This window comes from Macaca mulatta, chromosome 19 (genome assembly GCF_049350105.2).
Source record: "Macaca mulatta isolate MMU2019108-1 chromosome 19, T2T-MMU8v2.0, whole genome shotgun sequence".
Taxonomy (NCBI): Eukaryota; Metazoa; Chordata; class Mammalia; order Primates; family Cercopithecidae; genus Macaca; species Macaca mulatta.
This window is the reverse complement of record NC_133424.1, coordinates 59,747,609-59,771,685: the sequence shown is the minus strand read 5'-3', so window position 1 is coordinate 59,771,685 and position 24,077 is coordinate 59,747,609. Positions and strand designations below refer to the sequence as shown.

The following is a 24,077-nucleotide window of genomic DNA, read 5'->3' as shown; positions in this document are numbered from 1 at the left end:
TGGGCATGGTGGTGCACACCTGTAATCCCAGCTACTTGGGAGGCTGAGACAGGAGAATCGCTTGAACCAGGAGGTGGAGGTTGCAGTGAACTGAGATCACACCACTGCACTCCAGCCTGGGTAACAGAGCAAGACTCCGTCTTGGAAAAAAAAAAAATTCCATTGTATGGATAGGCTACATTTTGCACATTTTGTTTATCCATTCATTTGTTGATGGACATTAGGGTTGCTTCACCTTCTGGCTATTGCGAATAGTGCTGCTATGAACATGCATGTACAGTGTTTTGTTTGAACTTTTTTTTTTCTTTTTTTGGGAAGAGACTCACTCTGTTACCTAGGCTGGAGTTCAGTGATGCAATCACAGCTCACTGCAGCTTCCAACTCCTGGGCTCAAACAATCCTCCTGCCTCAGCCTCCCAAGGAGCTGAGACTACAGGTGTGCACCACCACACCTGGCTAAATTTTTAATTTTTTGTGGAGACGGGATCTCCCTATGTTGTCCAGGCTGGTTTTGAATTCCAGGACTCAAGTGATCCTCCTGTCTTGGCCTCCCAAAGTGTAAGAGATTACAGGCGTGAGTTACCATGCCCCGCCTGACAACCTGTGTTTAATTTATGGAGGAACCACCAAACAAAATCTGTATGTGTGTGTGTGTGTATGTATATGTGTGTGTGTGTGTGTATATATCTTGACCTCATGATCCACCCGCCTCAGCCTCCCAAAGTGCTGGGTTTACAGGGGTAAGCCACTGCTCATGAGGCCCTGATCAAGCTGCCTGTTGTCTCTTGCCTCACCTCCTCCTCTTGCTCTCCCCCACTCCCTCTTGCTTCAGCCACTCTGGCCTCTTTGCTGTTCCTTGAACAAGCCAGGCACACCATCCTCAAGGCTTTTGCACTTACTGTTCCCTCAGCCGCCAGAGACCTGCCAGCCTCGTCCTCACCTGCCTTGGACTTCTACCCAGTAACCAGCCCCTCCAGCATCCCCATCACCCTTACGCTGCTTTCACTCAAAGTTATTAATGACTTTTCTTGTCTTTGTCCCCACTAATATGTAGTTTCATTAAGAGCAGGAATTTTTTTTTTTTTTTTTTTTTTTTTTTGAGACAGAGTCTCACTCTGTCACCCAGGCTGGAGTGCAGTGGTGCGATCTCGGCTCACTGCAACCTCCCCATCCTGGATTCAAGCAATTCTCCTGCCTGAGCCTCCCAAGTAGATGTGATTACAGGCGCCCACCACCACACCCAGCTAATTTTTGTATTTAGTAGAGACGGGGTTTCACCATGTTGGCCAGGCTGGTCTGGAACTCCTGACTTCAGGTGATCCGCCCTCCTAGGTCTCTCAAAGTGCTGGGATTACAGGCGTGAGCCACCTCGCCCGGCCATTAGTCGTATTTCTTGTCTGTGTCCCCACTAATATTCGGTTCCATTGAGAGCAGGAATTTTTTTGAGACAGGGTCTTGCTCTCTTGCCCAGGCTGGAGTGCGGTGGTGCAGTCACAGGTCAGTGCAACCTTGACCTCCCAGGAAGCAATTCTCTCACCTCAGCCTCCTGAGTAGCTGGGAGTACAAGGCATGCACCATCATGCCCGGCTAATTTTTGTATTTTTTGTAGAGACAGGATCTCACTATGTTGTCCAGGATGGTCTGAAACTCATGACCTCAAGTGATCCTCCTGCTTTGGCCTCTCAAAGTGCTGGGGTTACAGGCATGAGCCACCATGCCCAGCCGAGAGCAGGAATTTTTGCCTGTTTTACTCACTCCTGGGTCTGCAGTGTTTAAAATAAGCTTTGGCACACAGCAGATGTTCGAAAAATAATTGTGGGTTTCGGGGGGGTTGTTTTTTTAGTTTTTTAGAGACATGGTCTTGATGTTTCCCAGGCTGGAGTGCAGCAGTGCAACCATAGCTCACTGCAGCCTCGACCTGCTGGACTCAAGCAATCCTCTCCTCTCAGTCTCCTGAGTGGTTGGGATTACAGGTATGCACCACCACACCCAGCTAATTTCTTAATTTTTTGTCGAGATGACGTCTTGCTGTGTTACACAGGCTGGTCTCTAACTTCTGGCCTCAAGTGATCCTTCGGCTTTGGCCTCCCAAAATGCTGGGATTACAGGCAAGAACCAGTGTGCCCGGCCTCAAAAAATATTTGTTAAAAGATTAAACAATGGAGATCAAAAGAGAAACAGGAGGAGAAAAGGAAGAGATAAAGGGAAGGAGACAGGGGACACTGGGAAGAGATAAAGGGAAGGAGACAGGGGACACTGCGACTAGGGAACAGGAAGCTGTGGGGCACGGGGGCAGGGGAAGGGGACCAAGGTGGAAGAACGTGTTGGGGTGAGGTAAGTGTGGAGGAGAGAAGAAAGAGTGGCCGGGCGCGGTGGCTCAAGCCTGTAATCCCAGCACTTTGGGAGGCCGAGATGGGTGGATCACGAGGTCAGGAGATCGAGACCATCCTGGCTAACACGGTGAAACCCCGTCTCTACTAAGAAATACAAAAAATAGCCGGGCGAGGTGGCAGCGCCTGTAGTCCCAGCTACTCGGGAGGCTGAGGCTGGAGAATGGCGTGAACCCGGGAGGCGGAGCTTGCAGTGAGCTGAGATCCGGCCACTGCACTCCAGCCTGGGCTACAGAGCGAGACTCCGTCTCAAAAAAAAAAAAAAAACAAAAAAACAAAAAAAACAAAACAAAACAAAACAAAAAAACGAAAGAAAATAAGCTGGGGCTGGGCACAGCGGCTCACGCCTGTAATCCCAGCACTTTGGGAGGCTGAGGCGGACAGCTCACTCGAGGTCAGGAGTTCAAGACCAGCCTGGCCAACCTGGTGAAACCCTCTCTCTACTAAAAATACAAAAATCAGCCAGGCGTGGTGGTGCGTGCCTGTAATCCCAGCGCCACTGCATTCCAGCCTGGGTGACAGAGCAAGACTCCATCTCCAAAAAAAAAAGAAAAGAAGAGAGAGAACGAGCTGGGGACAGAGAGCAATAGGGAGGCGACAGAATGAGTCAGAGAGATACAGAGTGGGAGAGAGAAACAATACCAAGAAACACCAGAGAGACACACAGGACACAGAAAGATTGATATGCAGAGAGACAAACACAGAAAGAGAAAAGAGCCAGGACACACAGAAACAAGGAAATGAAAGAGTAGGAAAAAAATGGGGCTGGGAGAAGAGAGATGAAAACCAAAGAGAGGGGGGCCAGTGGGAACCGAAATGGAGAGACTCCCCCTCAAACTCACCATTTGCTGGTGGCCAGGGCTTTGGACTGACTTGCTATCCCCAGAGGATCCCAGCTGGGGCTTTTAAACTCTGAGGGACAGAAGTGGTGGAGACAGAGAACATGTGACATCATTCTCAGGGCTTGAGATCACCAGTTTATTTATTCCTCAGAGCAAGTCTACGAAGCAAGTACCATTAGCATCTTCATTCTACAGAACTACACAGGCAGGGCCAGGCACGGTGGCTCACGTCTATAATCTCAGGGCTTTGGGAAGCCAAGGCAGGAATATCACTTAAGCCCAGGAGTTCAAGACCACCCTGGCTAACATAGTGTGAGACCCCATTTCTATAAAAAAAAAAAAAAAAAAAAGTTTTAAAAATTCAAATAAACTTTAAGGCTGGGCGCAGTGGCTCACACCTGTAATCCCAACACTTAGGGAGGCCAAAGTGGGCGAATCACCTTAGGTCAGGAGTTTGAGACCAGCCTGACCAAGATGACAAAACCTCATCTCTACTAAAAACACAAAAATTAGCCAGGTGGGGTGGCAGGCACCTGTAATCCCAGTTACTCGGGAGGCTGAGGCAGAAGAATCACTTGAACCCGGGAGGAAGAGGTTGCAGTGAGCAGAGATCATGCCACTGCACTCCAGCCTGGGCAACAGAGCAAGACTTCATCTCAAAAAATTTATATAAACAAACTTTTTAAAAAATATAAACAGAAGCCAGGCACGGTGGCTCACGCCTGTAATCCCAGAATTTTGGGAGGCCCAGGCGGGCGAATCACAAGGTCAGGAGTTTGAGACTAGCCTGGCCAACATGGTGAAACTCCGTCTCTACTAAAAAGTACAAAAATTAGCCAGGCATGGTGGCAGGGGCCTTATTTCCAGCTACTCGCAGGGCAGAGGCAGGAGAACTGTTTGAACCCGGGAGGTGGAAGTTGCAGTGAGCAGAGATCGAGCCATTGCACTCAAGTGTGGGGGACAAGAGTGAGACTTCTCTCAAAATAAAAATAAAAATAAAATAATAAAAAATAAAAATACAAAAAAAATTAGCTGGGTGTGGTAGCAGGCACCTGTAATCCCAGCTACTCAGGAGGCTGAGGCAGGAGAATCACTTGAACCTGGAAGGTGGAGATTGCAGTGAGCCGAGATCATGCCACTGCACTCCAGCCTAGGTAACAGTGCAAGACTCCATATCAAAAAAGAAAAGAGAAGAAACACAGAAGTCGAGTGACCTGCCCAAAGTCACACAGTTTGTAATGAGAAGAGCTGGAATTTGTACCCGAATAGTCCTGCCCCAGTCAGTGCCCCTATCACCTATGCTGACTATAAAGAAGTGCTGGCGGCCGGGCGCGGTGGCTCAAGCCTGTAATCCCAGCACTTTGGGAGGCCGAGACGGGAGGATCACGAGGTCAGGAGATCGAGACCATCCTGGCTAACAAGGTGAAACCCCGTCTCTACTAAAGAAAAAAAATACAAAAAACTAGCGGGGCGAGGTGGCGGGCGCCTGTAGTCCCAGCTACTCGGGAGGCTGAGGCAGGAGAATGGCATAAACCCGGGAGGCGGAGCTTGCAGTGAGCTGAGATTGGGCCACTGCACTCCAGCCTGGGCGACAGAGCGAGACTCCGTCTCAAAAAAAAAAAAAAATAGTGCTGGCTTCCTGGATTCCCCTTCTGTCCACAGACACGCTCTGGGGAGTGGTGGTGGGGTAAGAGGAGGTGAGCAGAGCAGCTGACCTTCCTAAGGAACCACCTCCACAGATCTCCAGGAGCCACAATGTGAGAGAAAAGGCTCCGCTTCACTCTCCTGGGAAGGCCTCCAGCTCAAGCCGGGAGGCTGGAAAGGGACCAGTTTCTTGCATGTCAGATCCCAGGCCCTGCCCAGAGCCAGGCCTCAGTCTTCCAGGATGGAATATGGCCTCCCCACCTCGGACTCCTTGCCCAGAAGCTAGACCTCAGTTTCCTGGTCTAGGTTTCCTAGCAGCGCCACAGGCCAGAGAGGCTGCACCAGTCTTCCAAGGCAGCACAGCGCTTTGGTGATTGGCTCTGAGATTTCCAGACAGGTTGAGAAGCAACATTACCACCGCCGCCATCCACTCCCATCTCTCTGACCCCAGGAAGTGGGCCAGCATCGTTCCCTCTCGGCAGCCAACTGAGATCCCTGAGTTATTTAGCCTCTGTCCCTGACATGATAATTACACCAACAGCAATTCCCAGAACCTCAGCTATTGTCCTAAATCACCCCACTCCTCCTCTTGTCTCCTGTGCTGTAACACGAGGGCAGACACTCTGCTTCTCTCCAGAGACATCTGTCCTTTGCTCCAAGCACACAAAAAACTGGGAAGCCCTTCCCACTGTCTGACCTTCAAAGGCCCTGCTGCTGCTAAGCTTCTTCTCCCTACTCCAACCAAAAAGAGAAGAGCGCCTTAAGGAAGGAGAACAGCCCACCCGGGACAAGAGAGACAAAGGCCACACCCAGGAAGGTCTTCCCCACACAAACTTGGGAGGGGAGGCATCTCTGCAGACAACAGGACAGACACAGCACGAGGCAGCTGAGGCTGTGGTTTATTGCAGATGGACAGATTCAGGGAGGTGAGAAGGCAGATGGGCCGTGGGCTCTGTGCTCAGCATCCCACAGCAGGAGGAGCAGGAGACAGAGCTCAGGATGGGATCTTCCTGATGGTGGAGGACCCGGTCTGACCACAGAGGAGCTGCAAGAGGCAAGGCCCCGAGCCGACACCCCCTGGGCCCCCATTCCGCGGGATGACAGCTCCAGAGACGCTGGGCAATGTCACTAGGAAGGAGGCCGGACCCATCCGGAGACGGTGCATCCTCGGCGTGGAGCACAGAGCTCTTGCGGGCTGGCGATGCGGGTTGGGGTGGAAGGGAGAGTTACCCAGGTCCTCGACCCTCCGCGGCCTCTGGCGTCTCTCTGGCTGTCTGGTGGCTCAGGCGGCGGCCAGGGTCGCTGTAGCGGCGGCGGCGGCGGCTCAGCGGCAGCTGGAGCTGGGATCGGGGCCCGCCGGGGACTCCCAGGAGGCAGGAGACGGAGGCAGCGGCGGGCGCCGGGACAGGCGGCGCGCCCGGGCGGGAGGCACACGGAGGGGACGGCGCGCTGGGCTGCGGGCCGGCGGGCGCCGCGGGGGACCGCGTGGGTACCCAGATGAGACCGTAGTACACAGCGAGCAGCACGGCAGCCAGCGAGACGCAGAGGAAGTAGGCACAGACTGGGGCCAAGCGCAGCCAACGCCCCCGTGGGCCCTCGCTCAGCCCCGCGCCGCCGGGGCTCTCGGCGCCGCCGCCCACGCAGCTGGTCCCCCGCATCCCCGCAGCCCACTCCGCTCCGCGCCGCGGCCCGCACAGGCCCCGCCCCCAACCCGCAGGACCGCCCCGCGCTCTAAATCGCCCGCCTCCGACCCCGCCCCCGCCAGGCATGGTCACGCCCACACACGGCTCCGCAGCCTAGGCCCACCCCCTCCAGCCTCCGCCCAACCACCTAACGGCGGAGGTGTTAGCCCCGCCCCCTCGCTCCAGCCCCGCCCCCGCGTTTAGCTCCATCACCTCTATCACCGCCTGCTTCTGCCACAACCCGGTTCTCTTCCCAGACCCAGACTTCATCCAGCCCAGGCGTCTACTGGGCCCTCGGAGCCCGCCCCCTCGTCCCGCTCAAGCCCTGCCTGGAGCCCTACGCCGCCCTCTGCTGCAGCCAGTATCTCTCGCTGACTGTCGGACTGTCTACTCCAGCGCTCAAGCCCCGCGCGCTACCCTCTGGCTCCCACAGTCTAGGCCGGAGTCCCTGCTCTCCTCCTCCGCGGGCTCCCGCGCGGCAACCCGACCACGCCCCCGCGGATGGCCCCGCCCCATGACCGGGGCAAGATCCACACCCGCGCGCGCCCACCCCGCCCCCCGCCTAACTCCGCTTGTCGGAATTCCGGCCCCGCCGCTGCGGGACCCGCCGCCTCCAGCACACGCTCAGCCCCCTTCCCTGGTCGCTCAGCACAACCTCAGGCCCCGAGGTTCCACTCCGCCCCTGACCGCAATCGCGCCCCTTGTCCCAGCTCCTCCCCCACCGTCTTCTCTCTAGAGCCAAGGGGTCCAGACTAGGCTCTGGGGAAGAGAGAAGACAGCCTGGAAATCCAGTTAAACCCCTCCTGACGCCCCCTCCCCATCAAGGCGGGGAAGCTTCAGTCCCCTCCCAGCAGCGTCTTCAGGAATTCGGGGAGGCCTGCGGGGGGGGGGGAGGGAAGACGGATCAGAAGAGTGAAGGAAGACTCCTTCCTCCCGCCTCTTCCAACACGGAAAAGCCCGCCAAGCACAGCGACCCAGCCTGCCCCCTCCAGAAACACAGTTCAAGGGTGAGCGGAAGCACTGCGTTTAATAGGACAAGGCTGGTGCCCGAGTAATTCAAGCCCTTCGGAAGAGTCACCGGCTATCTGCCAGGCCTCGGATGCAATCCTGGAGGCGGGAGATTCGACCCGAGCCGCCCAGGGCCTCCATGGGAGGCTAACGCGGAAGCGCCCCAGCCGTCCCGGTACCGCGACGTCCCCCGTTGGTGGGGCCTGCACCGACTACTGCCCTGGCCCCGCCCGGCTCGCAGACCCTGGCTCCTCCCCCCTTACATTTAACCCTCTCCTGGCTGGAGTGTGGCAGAAGCAGAGGACAGAGGAGCGAGGCGATGGGAGGTTAGTGCAGAGCGCGGAGGCCGCGGTCCGGCGGGCGCGGTCAGCGAGCGGCCCCCGGCGGCGGAGGGGCCGCCACCACCTTGCAGAAACGCACCCTCTGGAAGTCGGTGATCTCCGCCGTCTCCTGGCCCTCGGGGCCCGCCTCTGAGGAGAGAAGGGGCTGAGTCAGCGGAGGGAATTAGTCTTCCTACCTTCCCCCCCGGCCCAGGACCACTCCCCCGCCTAGCCACGCCCCTTCCCCGTTCGAGCCCCTGCCACAGCCGGCTTGGCGCTAAGCGGTTTACACAGCCTAGACTAATCCTCTCAGCGGACCCACGCAGCAGCAAACACCCCCAGCAACATAACCCTGTTTACAATCGGGGAAACGCGGGTGTGGTGCGCTCTGTCTCCCGACCAACACGTGGCCCAAGACAGAGCGCCTAGGCCCCCGCACCACCCACCGCTGCAACCTGTCCTCTCCCACCCCCGCCCCATCTCACGGCCTTCACCAACCTCCACCAAGCCAGTCCTAGAGGACCCGCCCTCCCCTTTCCTTCGCCACCGCCTGCTATTCTAACCAGTCCTTCCTCGGCTCTGCACCCCAAATCCTAATCCCACTCTGCGGGGAGCGGAGGCCATCTGAGATTCGAAATCTTACTCCTACGAAGTGTAGGTGGAGAGGAGCTCGGCCTCTTGCTCACACTTCGTCGGTCCCAAAATGCTGATGGGGTCCGCATCTCTAATTTGCCCCACTAGGTTGCACCTCAAAACTCTAATCCCAGCCACAGTGAAATCCAGTTTTCTGCCCTTGCACATCTTTTTGGTCTTTTGGAGCCAGTTCAAATTTCGAAGTCCACCTTTAGCTCCTGCCCTAGTACACCAACCCCCCCGCTTTTTTTTTTTTTTCCCGAGACGGAGTCTCGCTCTGTCACCCAGGTGGGAGTACAGTGGAGCGATCTCTGCTCACTGCAGCTTCCACCTCCCAGGTTCAAGCGAGCCTCCTGCCTCCCAAGTAGCTGGGATTACAGGCGCATGCCACCACACCCGGCTAATTTTTTTATTTTAGTAAAGACGGGGTTTCACCTTCTTGGCCAGACTGGTCTGGAACTCCTGACCTCAAGTGATCTGCCCACTTCAGCCTCCCTAAGTGCTGGGATTACAGGCATGAGCCAAGGTGTCCGACGACACCCCATTACTCTTAAACCAGTGCTTTCCAAAACCCCTGAGCTCGACTCCAAAATTCTAATCCTTTCCTTACCCCCAACTTCAACCTCCACCCACATACCCAATTCCTATTGGCTTGGCCCATAAAGTTGCCCCTTTGCCCCACCCCTGCCACCCAGCTCCAGTCCCCAATCCCTATCCCAGCTCACCCTTTTCACCTCACCTCTATGGTCCAACTGCTACCTACACACACTCACCCCACTCCCCCAAGCCCTCTGCCCCTCAGCCCCACAGAAAGCAGCAGCAGCAGCCTCCACCCCCTGCCCCATGCACTCCCCCACCTGGAGTTGCCTCAGACCCTTCCTCTTCAGCTTTCTGGGTTCCTGGGAGGCTGGGCCCACTCTCCAGGGAGGCAGGGGCTGACTGGCCACCTCCTAGGGAAGGGGAGGCCCGGTCAAGCCCCCTTTCCCTCCTGACATCTCCCTACCCCAAGAGAGAAGGCCCAGGGGGAGTTGAAGGGGGTTCAAGGACACACCTGGGGGAATGTCATTTGAGGATGTGAATTCTTTATTGGGGAGGGGGCTCGAAGGGCTGGGGCAGGCTCTGAGAGGAGGCATTCCAGAGAAGAGCATGACCGTACAGAAGAGCATGGGCTGACCCCCAACCAACAACCACCATGGCTATAGGACACACTGGGTCCCAGGGCCCAGCCCCCAAGGGTCCCCCATCAGCCACACCCCTCCAGGGCACGCGCACTTGTGCACACACACACACACACACACACACACACACACACACACAGAGCCAGCTTCATGCAGTCTCAAAAGGCCAGGCCTCACCCGGAGAGAGGGCGCCAGCCGGGTGGGTGGTCCGGGGAGAATTCAGCTCCACCTCTTCACCCCAATCGGACACGGACTGGTGGCCGCTGGGTGGTGAGAAAGGGCTGGAAGGCGTGCCAGGGGCCTGGGGCTCCGGCGGGGGCTCCTCTGGACTGAAGGGGACTCCGTGGGCCTGCTCACTACAGGGGCTCCCAGTGGGGGCGGCCTCTGGGGCTTGGTGGTCTTGGGCTGGTTCTTCCTCCTCATCACCTTCTTCCACCTCGATCGCCTCCTCCTCCTCGTCGTCCTCACTTATGTCCTCCCATTCTTCATCCTCTTCCCCCTCGTTCTCTTCCCCCTTGTCTTCGGGAGGCTGGTGGGCAGGAGCTGGGATCTTGGGTAGCTTTGGGGACATAGGCAAGTCAGGGCAAGGCGCAGGCCCTGAGCCCCCACCCCAGGCCCATGCCCTGAACCGTGGCCCAGCCTCACCTGCGTGGATGTCTCCACAGGGGAAGTGGGCTGTGGAGCCTCAGGGGCTGGGGATGCTGCCCCCTCTTTTGTCTCCCAGCGGTCATCATGGTCACTAGAGGGAACAGAGAGAAGGGGTGATGCCTGGGTGGAGAGTAGATAGGAGGAAGGGCTTCCTGCTTCCACCCTCCCTAGGGAGGAGCTGCCCAGAGCACCTGGCATGTTGGAGCACTGAGGGAATGGCAGATGTGTGTCCCCAGGTGTCAAAGACAGAGAGCAGGGCAGGTGGCAGGAGAGGAGATGGGTAAGGGCAGAAAGGGGACAGATGAGGGTAAAACCAAGAGCCAGATCCCAAGCCCCTCAAACCACAGACCTGCGAGATAGGGCCAAGACAAAGACAGGGACAGACAGATGTACCCACACCTTCACAGCAAGCCAAAGAAGAGGACGCCCTGTGGAGAGCCCTGGGGGTATGCAAACCCACAGAAGGGATGCCCCACCTGTAGGCCCGGGGTGCTGCCTTGGCCTGAGGCCGACTGCTCTTTCTCCTCCTGCGGCTGCTGGCCTCAGCTTTGCGCTGGGACAGGAACTCCCCAAACGTAGGGGGCTTCGGGGGCCGGGCCCAGGCCTGGTCATCTGCAACAGAACCCAGGTATCATCGGAAAGGGAAGGCGTGGCACACACCACCCGACTCCCAGACCGAGCCTCGGCTCATCCAAGGGCACCCACTCACCATAGCGGTGGGATGGTTCATGGGCAGGGACTGGGCCATCCTTGAACCTGGGGAAAGATAACGGATGAGCGGGCAGCTGGGGGAACACGGTAACAAGAGGATCAAGAAGATAGGAGAGGTCAGGGTCAGAAATCAGATCAGTGACAGATGGTCAACCAGACAGGGGTCACTAGAAGTAGGACAGGGCTGGGCATGGTGGCTCAAGCCTGTAATCCCAGTACTCTGGGAGGCTGAGGCAGACAGATCCCTTAAGCCCAGGAGTTGAAACCAGCCTGGTGAACATGGCAAAGCCCCACCTCTACAAAAAATACAAAAAGTAGCTGGGCGTGGTGGCGCACGCCTGTAATCCCAGCTACTAGGGAGGCTGAGGAGGGAGGATTGCCTAAGCCTGGGAGGTCAAGGCTGCAGTGAGCCATGATCAAGCCACTGTACTTCAGCCTGGGTGTCAGAGGGAGACCCCATCTCAAAAAAAAAATAGGACTGGCCGGGCGCGGTGGCTCAAGCCTGTAATCCCAACACTTTGGGAGGCTGAGACGGGCGGATCATGAGGTCAGGAGATCGAGACCATCCTGGCTAACACGGTGAAACCCCGTCTCTATTAAAAAATAACAAAAAATGGCCGGGCGCGGTGGCTCAAGCCCGTAATCCCAGCACTTTGGGAGGCCGAGACGGGCGGATCACGAGGTCAGGAGATCAAGACCATCCTGGCTAACATGGTGAAACCCCGTCTCTACTAAAAAATACAAAAAACTAGCCGGGCGAGGTGGCGGGCGTCTGTAGTCCCAGCTACTCGGAGGCTGAGGCGGGAGAATGGCGTGAACCCGGGAGGCGGAGCTTGCAGTGAGCTGAGATCCGGCCACTGCACTCCAGCCCGGGTGACAGAGCGAGACTCCGTCTCAAAAAAAAAAAAAAAAATTGGACCAGGTGATGGGTGATGGGTGAGAGACAAATTTGACAGCATAGTGACAAATACAAAAAGATTCAGAATGTGGGCGCCAAAACAAAAATTTGGGGGAATCACCACAGACCCTTGCCCAAGTACATGACCCCTAACTGACTGACTTTTCCCACTAGTCTCGCTCGCCTGTCCAGCTAAGCAGGCTCTTCCACCACACCTAGCTCCTGCCTTAGGGCCTCAGCGCCTGCTCCTGGAACGTTCTTCCCACATTTTTCATTGGCTCACTCCCTCACCTCCTTTCAGGGCTCCGCTCAGAGGCCTTCCTGAACCCCCAGCTAAGACAATATTAGGGTCGGGCGCGGTGGCTCACACCTGTAATCCCAACACTTTGGGAGGCCAGATGGGTGGATCACCTGAGACCAGGAGTTTGAGACCAGGGTGAAACCCCATGTCTACTAAAAATACAAAAATTAGGCCAGGCGCAGGTGGCTCACGCCTGTAATCCCAGCACTTTGGGAGGCCGAGGCGGGCGGATCATGAGGTCAGGAGATTGAGATCATCCTGGCTAACACGGTGAAACCCCGTCGCTAGTAAAAAGACAAAAAATTAGCCAAGCGTGGTGGCGGACGCCTGTAGTCCCAGCTATTCGGGAGGCTGAGGCAGGAGAATGGCATGAACCTGAGGCAGAGCTTGCAGTGAGGCGAGATCACACCACTGCACTCTAGCCTGGGCGACATAGCAAGACTCTGTCTCAAAAAAAAAAAAAAAAAAATTAGCCGGGCATGGTGGCGGGCACCTGTAATCTCAACTACTCCAGAAGCTGAGTCAGGAGAATCACTTGAACCCAGGAGGTGGATGTTGCAGTGAGCTGAGATCACACCACTGCACTCTAGCCTGGGCAACACAGCAAGACTCAGTCTCAAAAAAAAAGAAAATAATAATATTATTATTATTACACAGATTATCTAAGTCTAAAATTCTAATCTCCACCCTGGCTGCTTACTCTGCTTCATTGTCCTTCCGGGCCTGACATTAGACCTCTGAATTACCCACCTTGCCCACTACATTCTTAGTTCCACAAAGGCAGAAATGTTTTGTTTGCTGCTGTATCACCTAGAACCTTCTATGACATAGGGGGGACTCAAATATATGCTGATGAAAGCAAGACACCATGCATTTTTTTTTTTTTTTTAGAGATAGGGTCTTGCTCTGTGGTCCAGGCTGGAGTGCAGTGGCATCATAACGGCTCACTGCAAATCTCCTGGGTTCAAGCAGTCCTCCAGCCTCGGCCTCCTAACGTGCTGGGATTATGGGGATTATAAACGTGAGCCACTGCGCCTGGCCCACACACACATTTTTTTTTTTTTTTGAGACGGAGTCTCGCTGTTTCACCCAGGCTGGAGCGCAGTAGCGTGATCTTGGTTCACTGCAAGCTCTGCCTCCCGGGTTCACACCATTCTCCTGCCTCAGCCTCCCGAGTAGCTGGGACTACAGGCGCCCGCCACCACACCTGACTAATTTTTTGTATTTTCAGTAGAGACAGGGTATTACCATGTTAGCCAGGATGGTCTCCATCTCCTGACCTCGTTCGTGATCTGCCCGCCTTGGCCTCCCAAAGTCCTGGGATTACAGGCGTGAGCCACTGCGTCCCGCCATTTTTTGAATTTCTGGTAGAGACGGGGTTTCACCGTGTTGGCCAGGATGGTCTTGATCTCCTGACCTCATGATCCACCCGCCTCGGCCTCCCAAAGTGCTGGGATTACAGACGGAAGCCACTGCACCCAGCCCACACACATATTATTAATCAGACTTGTTGCAAACTGTTTTTGGGACACACAAGAAAAACAAATACTTTCTCACTGTGAACACTGAGAACATCTCCCCAAAAGTCCAGCTGCCTCCTCCTTAGGAAAATCAGCTATAGTATCTGAGCAAAATATTTCTCACACTTGCACAGGCTTAGCTCACAATCCACAACAGAATGCTTCCCGACCACCAGGCAGACAAAATCCTTCTCCTTAGCCAAAGCCAAAACACAAGTTATAGGTGAATGAAAACTTTCAACACAGGAAAGAATGGGGGATGAGGTAAAACCTAAAGTTGCTGATCTTTAAATACTGCCATTTATTGGCTCTTCCTGAACCTTCTCCTTCTTGGCTATGGAAGTTGCTCCCCATGACGACAATGTGATGAGGGCTTTAAGTCTGACTGAATCGGGGGACAGAGTCAAACTTGAGGTTAACAATGCCACTGGGGTAAGGTGGTGGTGCCGGGCGCGGTGGCTCACACCTGTAATCTCAGCACTTTGGGAGATTCAGGTGGGCAAATCATGAGGTCAGGAGTTCAAGACCAGCCAGGCCAACATGGTAAAACCCTGTCTCTACCAAAAATACAAAAATTAGTTGGATGTGGTAGCAGGCACCTGTAATCCCAGCTACACGGGAGGCTGAGGCAGGAGAATCGCTTGAACCCAGGAGGCAGAGGTTGCAGTGAGCCGAGATCACATCACTATACTCCAGCCCAAGCAACACTGCGAGACTCCATCTCCAAAGGAAAAAAAAAAGAAGAAGGTGGTGATGGTGGGGCATGGAAAGACATTCAGGAATCTGTGTTGGTGGGGACAGGTCAGAGGCTGGCGGGAGGATGCAAAGGTCTAATCGCTGTTAAACAGCCTTCACACTCTCCCTGCATTGGAACTGACGTCCCTGCAGCCACCGGTGTTCTTATCCACTGGAGTGGGCAGAGCTTACTTCCCCGCCCCAGTGAGATGGAGTGTGCTGGCAAAAACGACTGGCACATGTGCCCGCTTGTGCATCTGCCCATGTCAGGGCAAGCGCTCTCCAGGCAGCTGCTGCCCTCAGCCTGGAGAGCAGAATGAACACCCTGGCACAGAATGAGTTCACCCTGCCGCAAGGAGCCAAGCCCAGTGGGACCCACAGCTTAGCGTCCAGCCTGGATCAGATGAGCCCAGCACACCCGTGCATACAGAAGAAATCCTCTCACCCCAGCTGCTCAGGAGGCTAAGGCAGGAGAATTGCTTGAACCCAGGAGGCAGAGGTTTCAGTGAGCTGAGATCGCGCCACTGCACTCCATCCAGACTGGGTGGCAGAGCAAGACTCTGTCTCCAGAAAAAAAAAAAAAAGAAAACCAAAAGTGCTCTCACGTGCTGCTGAGCTCCGGCAGCTGGTCCACAGCATCTCAGGATATAGCAGTCACTCACTCATACACAGCAGGAGAAACCAGAGAGAGGCACAGGACTTAGAAGTCAGGGCCAAGGTCAAGGTGCCACACAGGGAGGGCAGTAGGGAGGAGACTCACATCCCATCAGTCTTCTCGGCGTCCCACTCGCGCCGCCACTGGCCAGTGGGTTTGCGGTGCCTCTGCAGCCGCTCCTGGTCGATCTTCTCCCTCTCCTGCTTCCAGCGCAGGTACTCCGACCGCTCCCGGCCCGTCATGGACAACGTCATGTCTCCAGCACTGCCCAGGCCAGCTCGGCGGCCCTGCCCCCCAGCCCAGGGGGAGTCAGGGCGCTGTCCCACACCCCACCCCACCCCTAAGCCCCAGGGCACATCCACTTGCTCAAGGTCACACAGGAAAGCAGTGACAAGGCAGAAATCACAACCAAGTAGGCTCAGGTGGCACCTCCTCAGAGAGGCCCTCTCAGATCTGTAGCATCCCTCTGTCCCCTCAGCTGCTGGATTTTTCTCCACAACACTTGGGAGGACCTCACATCTTGCTATATTTTCATTCACTCAGCTCCCACCAATAGAAACCTCATCAAGGAAGGGGCTCTGCCTCAAAACTCTTATCCCGCTGGGCGTGGTGGCTCACGCCTGTAATCCCAGCACTTTGGAAAGCTGAGGGGGGCGGATCACAAGGTCAGGAGATTAAGACCATCCTGGCTAACATGGTGAAACCCTCTCTCTACTAAAAATACAAAAAATTAGCCAGGCGTGCGGGTACTCCCAGCTACTCAGGAGGCTGAGGCAGGAGAATGGTGTGAACCCAGGAGGCGGAGCTTGCAGTGAGCCAAGATGGCGCCACTGCACTCCAGCCTGGGTGACAGAGCAAGACTCCGTCTCCAAAAAACAAAAAAAATACTGTTAGTAACAAGAAAACCCTCAAACATACCACAAAGCTGTAACAACTAGAGCAGCGTGGTACTGACAGAAGAACCAACAGACAAACAATTTGGGGGTGGACCACCAAGTGCAAGGACACTGCCCCTCCCTCCTCTTCTAGGTCAGGTCCCCACCCCTCACACAGCACCTGCCACATGGTAGGTGCCTCATAAATGCTGATGTCATTAACAATGAGGGAAGATTTGCCTTAGCAGGAAACAAAACATACCACAAATCCTTAATAATTAAAATCCTGGCCAAGCATGGTGGCTCACACCTGTAATCCCAGCATTTTGGGAGGCCGAGGCAGGTAGATTACTTGAGGTCAGGAGTTGCCAAGACCAGCCTGGCCAACATGGTGAAACCCCATCTCTACTGAAAATATGAAAAAATTAGCCAGGCGTGGTGGTGCTCGCCTATAATCTCAGCTACTTGGAAGGCTGAGTCAGAAGAACTGCTTCAACCCGGGAGGTAAAGGTTGCAGTGAGCCGAGATGGCGCCACTGCACTCCAGAATGGGTGACAAAGCAAGACTCGTCTCAATGAAAAAAAAGTCCTGTGCTACGGCACAAAAAAGGAGAGGCCCCATGACCCTGATCTGTCTGGTTCCTGCTGCACAGTCCCCATCATAGCCCTGACAGCCCCGGGGCGTCCTCACTGCCAGCACCCACCTGCCGCTCGTGCTCAAGGCCACAGCGCACCCGCTCAAAGTCAGGGCCACCCCAGTTGCGGCCATGCCGGCGGCTGTCCTCCCGGCGGTCCCTCTCAGATTCCTCCAGGGGCCCGCTGCGTCGCCGGGGATCATCCAGGAAGTTCCGCACTGGGTTGGGTTCAAGCACCCCTTCCTGCAGGCAGCGGAGCAGGGGATTGATGCCGGGTCCCCACAGCCCAGGCAGCTGGGCCCCGCCACGGGGACACCCGCACCACTGACCCGCTGGTTGCGCTCGTACTCGGCAATCTTCTCCATCTCCTCGTTCATCTTCTCAATGTTCTGTCTGCGCCGCTCCTCCCACTCCTGGGGGGATAAAGATAGGGATACCCAGCTTCAGGGAGAACTATTAGGCCGCCCGTGCAGGAGAGGGGCTGCCCAGCAGGCCTGAGGCTCCTCTCCTCGGACTGGTCTGCTGGTGTCTGAGCATTTGCTCTCAGCATGCTCCGTGCTCAAGGTCAGTAGTGAACTAATGAGGCTGGTTGGTCAGGCCTAGTCTATGCAAACAACACAGTATATACTGCACTGGCTTTCCTATTGCGGGGGTCTGGAATTTCAGTACATACTAGACGGAGGGAGCCTGCGTTCAAAACCAGCCTCCAGGCTGACATGGTGGCTTAAACCTCTAATCCAAGCACGTTGGGAGGCCAAGGCAGGAGGACTGCTTGAGTCCAGGAGTTCAAGGCCAGACTAGGCAACAGAGCAAGACCCTATCTCTACAAAAAATTTTAAACGTGGCCGGGGGTGGTGGCTCACACCTGTAATACCAGCACTTTGGGAGGCCCAGGAAGGTGGATCACAAGGTCAGGAGATTGAGACCATCCTGGCTAACACAGTGAAACCTCGTCTCTACTAAAAATACAAAAAAAAAAAAAGAAGACGGGCGTGGTGGCGGGCGCCTGTAGTCCCAGCTACTTGGGAGGCTGAGGCAGGAGAATGGCATGAACCCAGGAGGCGGAACTTACAGTGAGCCAAGATCATGCCACTGCACTCCAGCATAGGCAACAGAGCGAGACTCCGTCTCAAACACAAAAAAGCAGGAACCTGGGTCCCTGAGTGACATCATGGAGCGGGGCCTCGCCCCCTGGACCACCCACCTCCCTGCAGGGCTCAGCATACAAGAGAGAAATAAACTCCTACTCTACTTAGGTCGTGAGATTTTTGGCGTCTTTCTGTGACAGCAGCTTGGCATGCCCAATTTAAGTCTAATTCTTTTTTTTTTTTTTTTTTTTTTTTTTTGAGACGGAGTCTCACGCTGTTGCCCAGGCTGGAGTGCAGTGGCGCGATCTCGGCTCACTGCAAGCTCCGCCTCCCGGGTTCCCGCCATTCTCCTGCCTCAGCCTCCTGAGTAGCTGGGACTACAGGCGCCCGCCACCGCGCCCGGCTAATTTTTTGTATTTTTAGTAGAGACGGGGTTTCACTGTGGTCTCGATCTCCTGACCTTGTGATCCGCCCGCCTCGGCCTCCCAAAGTGCTGGGATTACAGGCTTGAGCCACCGCGCCCGGCCTTTTTTTTTTTTTTTTTTTTTTTTTTTTGAGACAGAATTTCACTCTTGTTGTCCAGGCTGGAGTACAATGGCGTGATCTCAGCTCACTGCAACCTCCGCCTCCCAGGTTCAAGCACTTCTCCTGCCTCAGCCTCCTGAGTAGCTGAGATAACAGGCGTGTGCCACCATGCCTGGCTCATTTTTTGTATTTTTAGTAGAGACAGGGTTTCACCATGTTGGCCAGGCTGGTCTCGAACTCCTGACTTCAGGTGATCTGCCCACCTTGGCCTCCCGAAGTGTTGAGATTACAGGCGTGAGCCACCGCACCCAGCTTTTTTTTTTTCTGATATGGAGTCTCACTCTGTCACCCAGACTGGAGTGCAGTGGCACCATCTCAGCTCACCGTGACCTCCGCCTCCCAGGTTCAAGTGATCCTCCTGCCTCAACCTCCCAAGTAGCTGGGATGACAGGTGCCCACCACCACGCCCGGTTAATTTTTGAATCTTCTTATTGCCGTGTAAATGCCAGAACCAGAAGCTCACAGGGGAAGTGAGCTGCCCAAGGACAGGTAACTCACAGACCCAGGTTCAACCCATGTCTATGGTGGGCTGTCCGCCACTCAGCTAGACCGCCTCACACCCCGCTGACCTGCACGTCATGGGTGAGTGAGGCAGTTACAGTAAGATCACTGCTCCCCACAAACAAAGCCGGGGACCAACACAAACACAGAAACAGAATGCCACACAGAACCTGTGCCCACAAGCACACCAAACAGAGACAGCCCACCAGACACACACACAGAGCCTGTGCCCACAAGCACACCAGATAGAGACAGCCCACCAGACACACACACTGTGCCAGAAAGGCAGGAGAGGTGGGGACAGAGGATGAGCGGGCAAGCATGCACCAGAAAGCCAGAAAAAGGGAAACAAAGAGCGAGCGACAGAGGATACACAGCACTAGGTGTTGCAGGAGAGGGAGGGAAGGAAGGCGAGGAGGAATGAGAAGAGGGGGAACACGGGCAGGAGAGAAAGAGACAAGGAGTAACATGCGAGCTCTGGGCGTGAGGAGAGAGGGAAGGAACAGGAGGAAATAGAAGAGGGAGAGCAGGAGGAGGAGGAGGTGGTAAAGGAAGAGAGAAATAGAGCCAGATGCAGAGGCTCGGAGAGAGATGCCGAAAGATGGATATACAGGACAACTGTGCATTTGAGAGGAGGAACAGACAGAAACAGACAACAGAGAACCTCAGCCAGGGCTCCAAGTGCTGCCTAGCTCCTACCTTAGATTTACGGTCAGAGATTGAGGTGTCTCCAGCTCCAGAGAGGTGAGGGGAACCCCGGCCCCGGCCTCTCCGGCCACGGCCCCCACCTCCTCCTCCTCGAGGCTGCTCCCCAGGACTGCCCTCCCAGCTGCGCGATGCTCGGCCCATGCCAGCCCGGCCTCCCTGCTGTGGAGGAGTCCGGCCCCCCTTGCTGGCCCCTGGGGGCCGATGGGTCCCAGGAGACCTCCGGGAAGGACCCAGGTTCTTCTCCTGGAAGAGGGGAGATGGGGAAAATACAGTCACTGGGGCAGGCAGGCATGCGGCCAGGATGGAGGCCACCCACTGGTGCAGGACAGCTGGGGGCTCCTGGGTCCCAGGCCTCAACCCTCTGCCCCTCCCCATCCCCACGATCCCTAACCCCAGTGATGAGCTCACCGACTCCACTGCCACGTTCTCCTTCTCCACTGAGCGGCCCTTTCGGGGAGCTGTGACCGCAACTCCCTCAAGTTCAGCTTTCTTACGGTCTTCCTCAATCTCCTAGGAACAGACACCCGGGGCAGGGAAGCGTCAGGTGCCCTGACCGCCAGACAGCCTCCCACAGACCCCTGATCTCCGACTAAGTCTGGCCCCAGCCCAGGCCTCTCTCCTGGGCTCTGGACAAGGCGGCCACTCATATCCCTCAAACCCCATCACGTTGCTGCCCCACTCAAAACGCTCCTGTGGTGCCCATCTCTGAGTAACAGCCTCCCCCACATCCTGTGGGACCCGTGGGGTCTGGCCTTGGTACCTCCCTGACCTCGTCTCCCACCCTCTGCCCCGCGATCACTCTGGCTTCCTTGCTATTCCCCGAACACATCCAGCTCAAACCTGCCTCGGGGGCTTTGCACCAGCGGCTCCCTCTGCCAGGAACACTTTTCCCAGAGATCTTCCAACCCCTCACCTCCTGCAGGTCTCTGCTCCAATGCTGCCTTCTGGTGAGGCTTTCCCTGAGCACCCTATGGAAACCAGCTCCCTGCCACCCTCTCTGATCTCATCCCATTTGCACCCAGCACCGTGTGCGTCTTGCTCACTGTCTGCTTCCTCCACTACAGCAGAATCTGCCTGGGGACAGGAATGTCGGTCCGCTTTCAGTGATGTATGTCACTGACATGTATCCCAAGTCTAGAACGTTGCCTGGCCCACAAGGGAAATTCAATATGCCTTTTATAAAATGAATGACTTCATGAAGAATGAATAAATGAAACCCATGCCTCCCCCCAGATCCCATCTCAGGGACAGCCACACCACCTACTCAGCAGCCTTGTCCTAAATCCTCCCTCTTCCTCCCCCTGCCCCCAACTGCTCTTTAGTAACTGAGTTCCTCTCAACAGCCCTGCCCTGAGCCAGGTACCTCCTCTCCTACTAGGGTTCCAGCCCCAACTTCCTCCTCGGTCACTGGGCTCCAGTGTCACCTCCTCCCACCCACCACCACACAGCACCCAGAGGCGCCTTCCTAAAGAACTATTCTGACGGGTCCCACCCCTGCTCAAGGCTCTCCCTGGTTCCCCAGCGCCCTCAGGACAAAGTTCAAACTCAGCCTGGTGGCATTCAGGGCCCCGCACAGCCTAGTCCCTGCTGACCTGCCCAGGTCAATTCTCTCCTAACCAACCCTCCAACTTGAAGCTCCAAGCTCTCTCTCGCTTCCAACATTTGCACAAACTGTTCTCTCTGCCTGAAACATGTTCCCCTCTCCTTCTCAACTGGTTATTGTGTACTCACCACTCAAGCCTCAAAGTCCACTCCTCCAGGAAACCCTTCCTGATATCCCCAAGGCTGGGCAGGAGCCTCCTCCAGACTCCCACAGACCCCTGGATTTCCTGATTCCAGACTTGTCCACTCTGGGACATCCCTGACTAGACGGTGGACCCTGGAGGGGTAGGCCTGGGTCTGTCTCAATCACAGCTGTATCCCCAGCACCACTCAGCACCGGGGCTGGTACGGTAAAGATCTTGGGGAATACTTGTGAACAAATGAATGAATGAATGAATAATGGAATGAAAGAAGGGATGTCAGGCTAAGGCCTTTGGCTTTTATCCTGACAGTGATGGGGAGCCATGAAAAGGTTTTAAGGGAGAGGTGAGAAAAACTCACTGCGGGGAAGAGAGGGGATGGGGTCTCCCAGGGCGGGGCTAGGGCACCTGGTAGCGCCGGATGAGGGCCTCATTCTTCCGCCGAAGAGCCTCGATCCTCTTGTCCAACTCAGCATCCTTCTCCTCCTTTGATTTCAAATCGAGTGTGGCTGCCTGAGACCAGGAGGCAGTTGAGGGATGGAAGGAAAAACCTCCATCCATACCAGGGATTTTCCCCTGGGGTCTGAGAGTCTGCCCCCCTGGATCCCATCCTCCCAAGCCCCCTTCCCCAAAACTGAGATTCTAGAGACCCACTTTCAGCCTCACCATTTCGCTGGCTCGGTGGGGTCAAGGTCCCAGCAAACCTCCCCTGCAGAATCTAGACACAGCACTGAGGGTTCCTGGGGGCAGAGGAAAAAGAAGGACTAAGGCCAATGGCCCCCCAATCTACTTCGTCCTCTAACATACTGGGGGCTCCTCGTAGCCATACACAAAAAAAACCTGTACCGCAAGAGAATTCTAGCCCTCACTCTCCCTCCCTTCAACTGCCAGCTCTACCTTCTCCATAGAAATTAAGATGGGCCAGGTGTGGTGGCTCACGCCTGTAATCCCAGCACTTTGGGAGGCCGAGATGGGCGGATCACAAGGTCAGGAGATCGAGACTATCCTAGATAACACGGTGAAACGCCATCTCTACTAAAAATACAAAAATTAGCCGGGTGTGGTGGCGGGCGCCTGTAGTCCCAGCTACAGGCTGAAGCAGCAGAATGGCGTGAACCCGGGAAAGCAGAGCTTGCAGTGAGCCGAGATCGCGCCACTGCACTCCAGCCTGGGCAACAGAGCGAGACTCCGTCCCAAAAAAAAAAACAAAAAGAAAGAAATTAAGACTCAGCCCTTTCATGATCTTTGTGGACTCACCCAGTTCCCATGTAAACAATCTAGTGAAACCCACCTTGGGGATATTCTGGCCCCCACCCACTACTTAAGTATCCAACACTGCTCTCCTCCAAACGCAGATTCTAGTCCAGCCTGCATACCCTGTGGTATGAGTGCTAGCCCGGTTCCCTATCGAGAGTTCCAACTACAACCCCTCCAACCAGCCTGCACAAGAAAGTTCCAGACCCACCTCCCTGTGCTCATCCTGGTGCCTCTCATATTCAGGCGAATATTCTAGCTCCGCCAGGTAAGGTTCAGAAACATTCCTAATCCCACGCTCAAAGAAAGTCTGAACCCCACTCTTATTGGCTGCCCAAGTTTTCAGAGAACACGCCAAGCCCACACCTTCCCCAGGGACTTCCTAGTCCCGGTCTTCAGCACCCTAAGGAAACTCAACAGCCTCCCGCCTCCCCCGAAAGGATTCTGTACACAGGCCCAGAACTCACTGGCGAGGCTTCCTGGAACTGGCCTTTTGCCCCACTGAATACTCCACCAGCCCCAACCAACAAGGACAAAAATACCCAGGCCCGCCCCAGATTTTCTGTGCAAAGCTCCAGCCTCAATCCAGCTGGGAATGCCAGGGCCACTTCCCCGACATCCTGGAAACCGCTCTAGCCCCGCCCCAACCCATGGGCCATTAATCTAGCCCCCCTCCCGACTTTCTCCCAGGCAACAGCCCAGACCCGCCCCTCCCATCTCTTATTATTATTATTCCATCCCCGCCTCCGGCCCTCCCAGTCAACCCTCCGGCCCCGCCTCCGATTGGCCTGGCCAACTTCCTGGACACGCCCCCTGACTCCCTCCCACACCTCGTTACGTCAGCATCTGGCCCCACCCGTGGCTTCCCCGTCAACGCTCTGGCCGCGCCCGTGGCTCAGACGAAACTTTCTGGCTCCACCCCCAGCATTCCCCACCAGCTCCCTGGCCCCGCCCCCTGGCTCACCACTATAAAGTGGCCCCGCCCCCGGCACGCGTCAGCCTCTGGGTCCGCCCCCAACGTCCCGGCCAACAATCTGGACCCACTTCCAGTCAGGCAAAACTTTCTGGCCCCGCCCACAGCGCGTCCGCCGGGCATCGGAGCCCCGCCACACAGCTGTCCAAGCAACATATGGCCCCGCCCACAGCCCAGCCACAACTTTTAGGCCCCGCCCACAGCCGCCGGCCCAGGCTCGGGCCCCGCCCCGCCTCGGCCCTACCCACCCCCCCCAACGGCCCGCCGCGCCAGCGCCCCTCCAGCTTCCCATGTGGGCGTCCTGTCCCCGCCCCCCGCAGAGTACTCCGACCCCGCCCCCGCCGGCGGCTCCCCACCCCGCCCACGCCTGTTCGCGCTCCCCGCCACGTGGAGCTTCAGGCCCCGCCTTCTCTGGGCGCGCTCCCGGCCCCCTCCCCCCGGTCACCTGTCCCGGAGACCCCGCGGCGTCCGCGACTCCAGCTCCGTCCGCCTCTGCGTCCGCAGCTCCCGGGCCACGCGCGTCACTTCCTGCCCGCACCACGTGAGGCAGAG

The 24,077-nt window shown here is 56.2% G+C and overlaps 2 protein-coding genes across 12 annotated transcripts; both read right to left on the bottom strand.

Annotated features, from left to right (window-relative positions):
• Nucleotides 1-5,758: 5,758 nt before the first annotated feature.
• Nucleotides 5,759-6,869, bottom strand: INAFM1 (InaF motif containing 1). The gene has a single exon (XM_028840181.2). It carries the CDS (start codon nucleotides 6,643-6,645, stop codon nucleotides 6,103-6,105), a length of 543 nt encoding a protein of 180 aa, XP_028696014.1. The 5' UTR covers nucleotides 6,646-6,869; the 3' UTR covers nucleotides 5,759-6,102.
• CCDC9 (coiled-coil domain containing 9) lies at nucleotides 5,759-24,055 on the bottom strand. 11 transcript variants are annotated; one of them, XR_013409955.1, is made up of 16 exons: nucleotides 23,971-24,055; nucleotides 21,965-22,038; nucleotides 21,707-21,811; nucleotides 19,965-20,066; nucleotides 19,548-19,799; nucleotides 17,004-17,087; nucleotides 16,744-16,917; nucleotides 15,271-15,452; nucleotides 11,055-11,101; nucleotides 10,822-10,957; nucleotides 10,343-10,436; nucleotides 9,875-10,256; nucleotides 9,377-9,469; nucleotides 7,987-8,036; nucleotides 6,764-7,435; nucleotides 5,759-6,210 (listed from the first exon to the last, which is right to left on the bottom strand). XR_013409955.1 is itself a non-coding variant. In XM_077980607.1 (14 exons), exons 5-14 carry the CDS (start codon nucleotides 19,695-19,697, stop codon nucleotides 7,933-7,935), a joined length of 1,446 nt encoding a protein of 481 aa, XP_077836733.1. In that variant the 5' UTR covers nucleotides 19,698-19,799; nucleotides 19,965-20,066; nucleotides 21,660-21,811; nucleotides 21,965-22,038; nucleotides 23,971-24,055; the 3' UTR covers nucleotides 7,567-7,932. The 11 variants fall into 11 exon arrangements, 9 of the variants coding, with proteins under 9 accessions (XP_077836733.1, XP_077836728.1, XP_077836735.1 ...); XR_013409956.1 differs by lacking the exon at nucleotides 23,971-24,055 and adding an exon at nucleotides 23,020-23,333; XM_077980607.1 differs by lacking the exons at nucleotides 5,759-6,210; nucleotides 6,764-7,435 and having other exon boundaries at nucleotides 7,567-8,036; nucleotides 21,660-21,811.
• Between the last annotated feature and the right edge of the window lie 22 nt (nucleotides 24,056-24,077).

Excerpts from the sequence above, each read along its gene's own strand:
- INAFM1 (XM_028840181.2), bottom strand. The coding sequence starts at position 6,645 with ATGCCTGGCGGGGGCGGGGTCGGAGGCGGGCGATTTAGAGCGCGGGGC.
- CCDC9 (XM_077980602.1), bottom strand. Across the intron at positions 19,800-19,964 it reads AGAACGTGGCAGTGGAGTCG|GAGAAGAACCTGGGTCCTTC; the intron begins GTGAGCTCATCA and ends CCCCTCTTCCAG. Across the intron at positions 10,958-11,054 it reads TGAACCATCCCACCGCTATG|ATGACCAGGCCTGGGCCCGG; the intron begins GTGAGTGGGTGC and ends GTTCTGTTGCAG.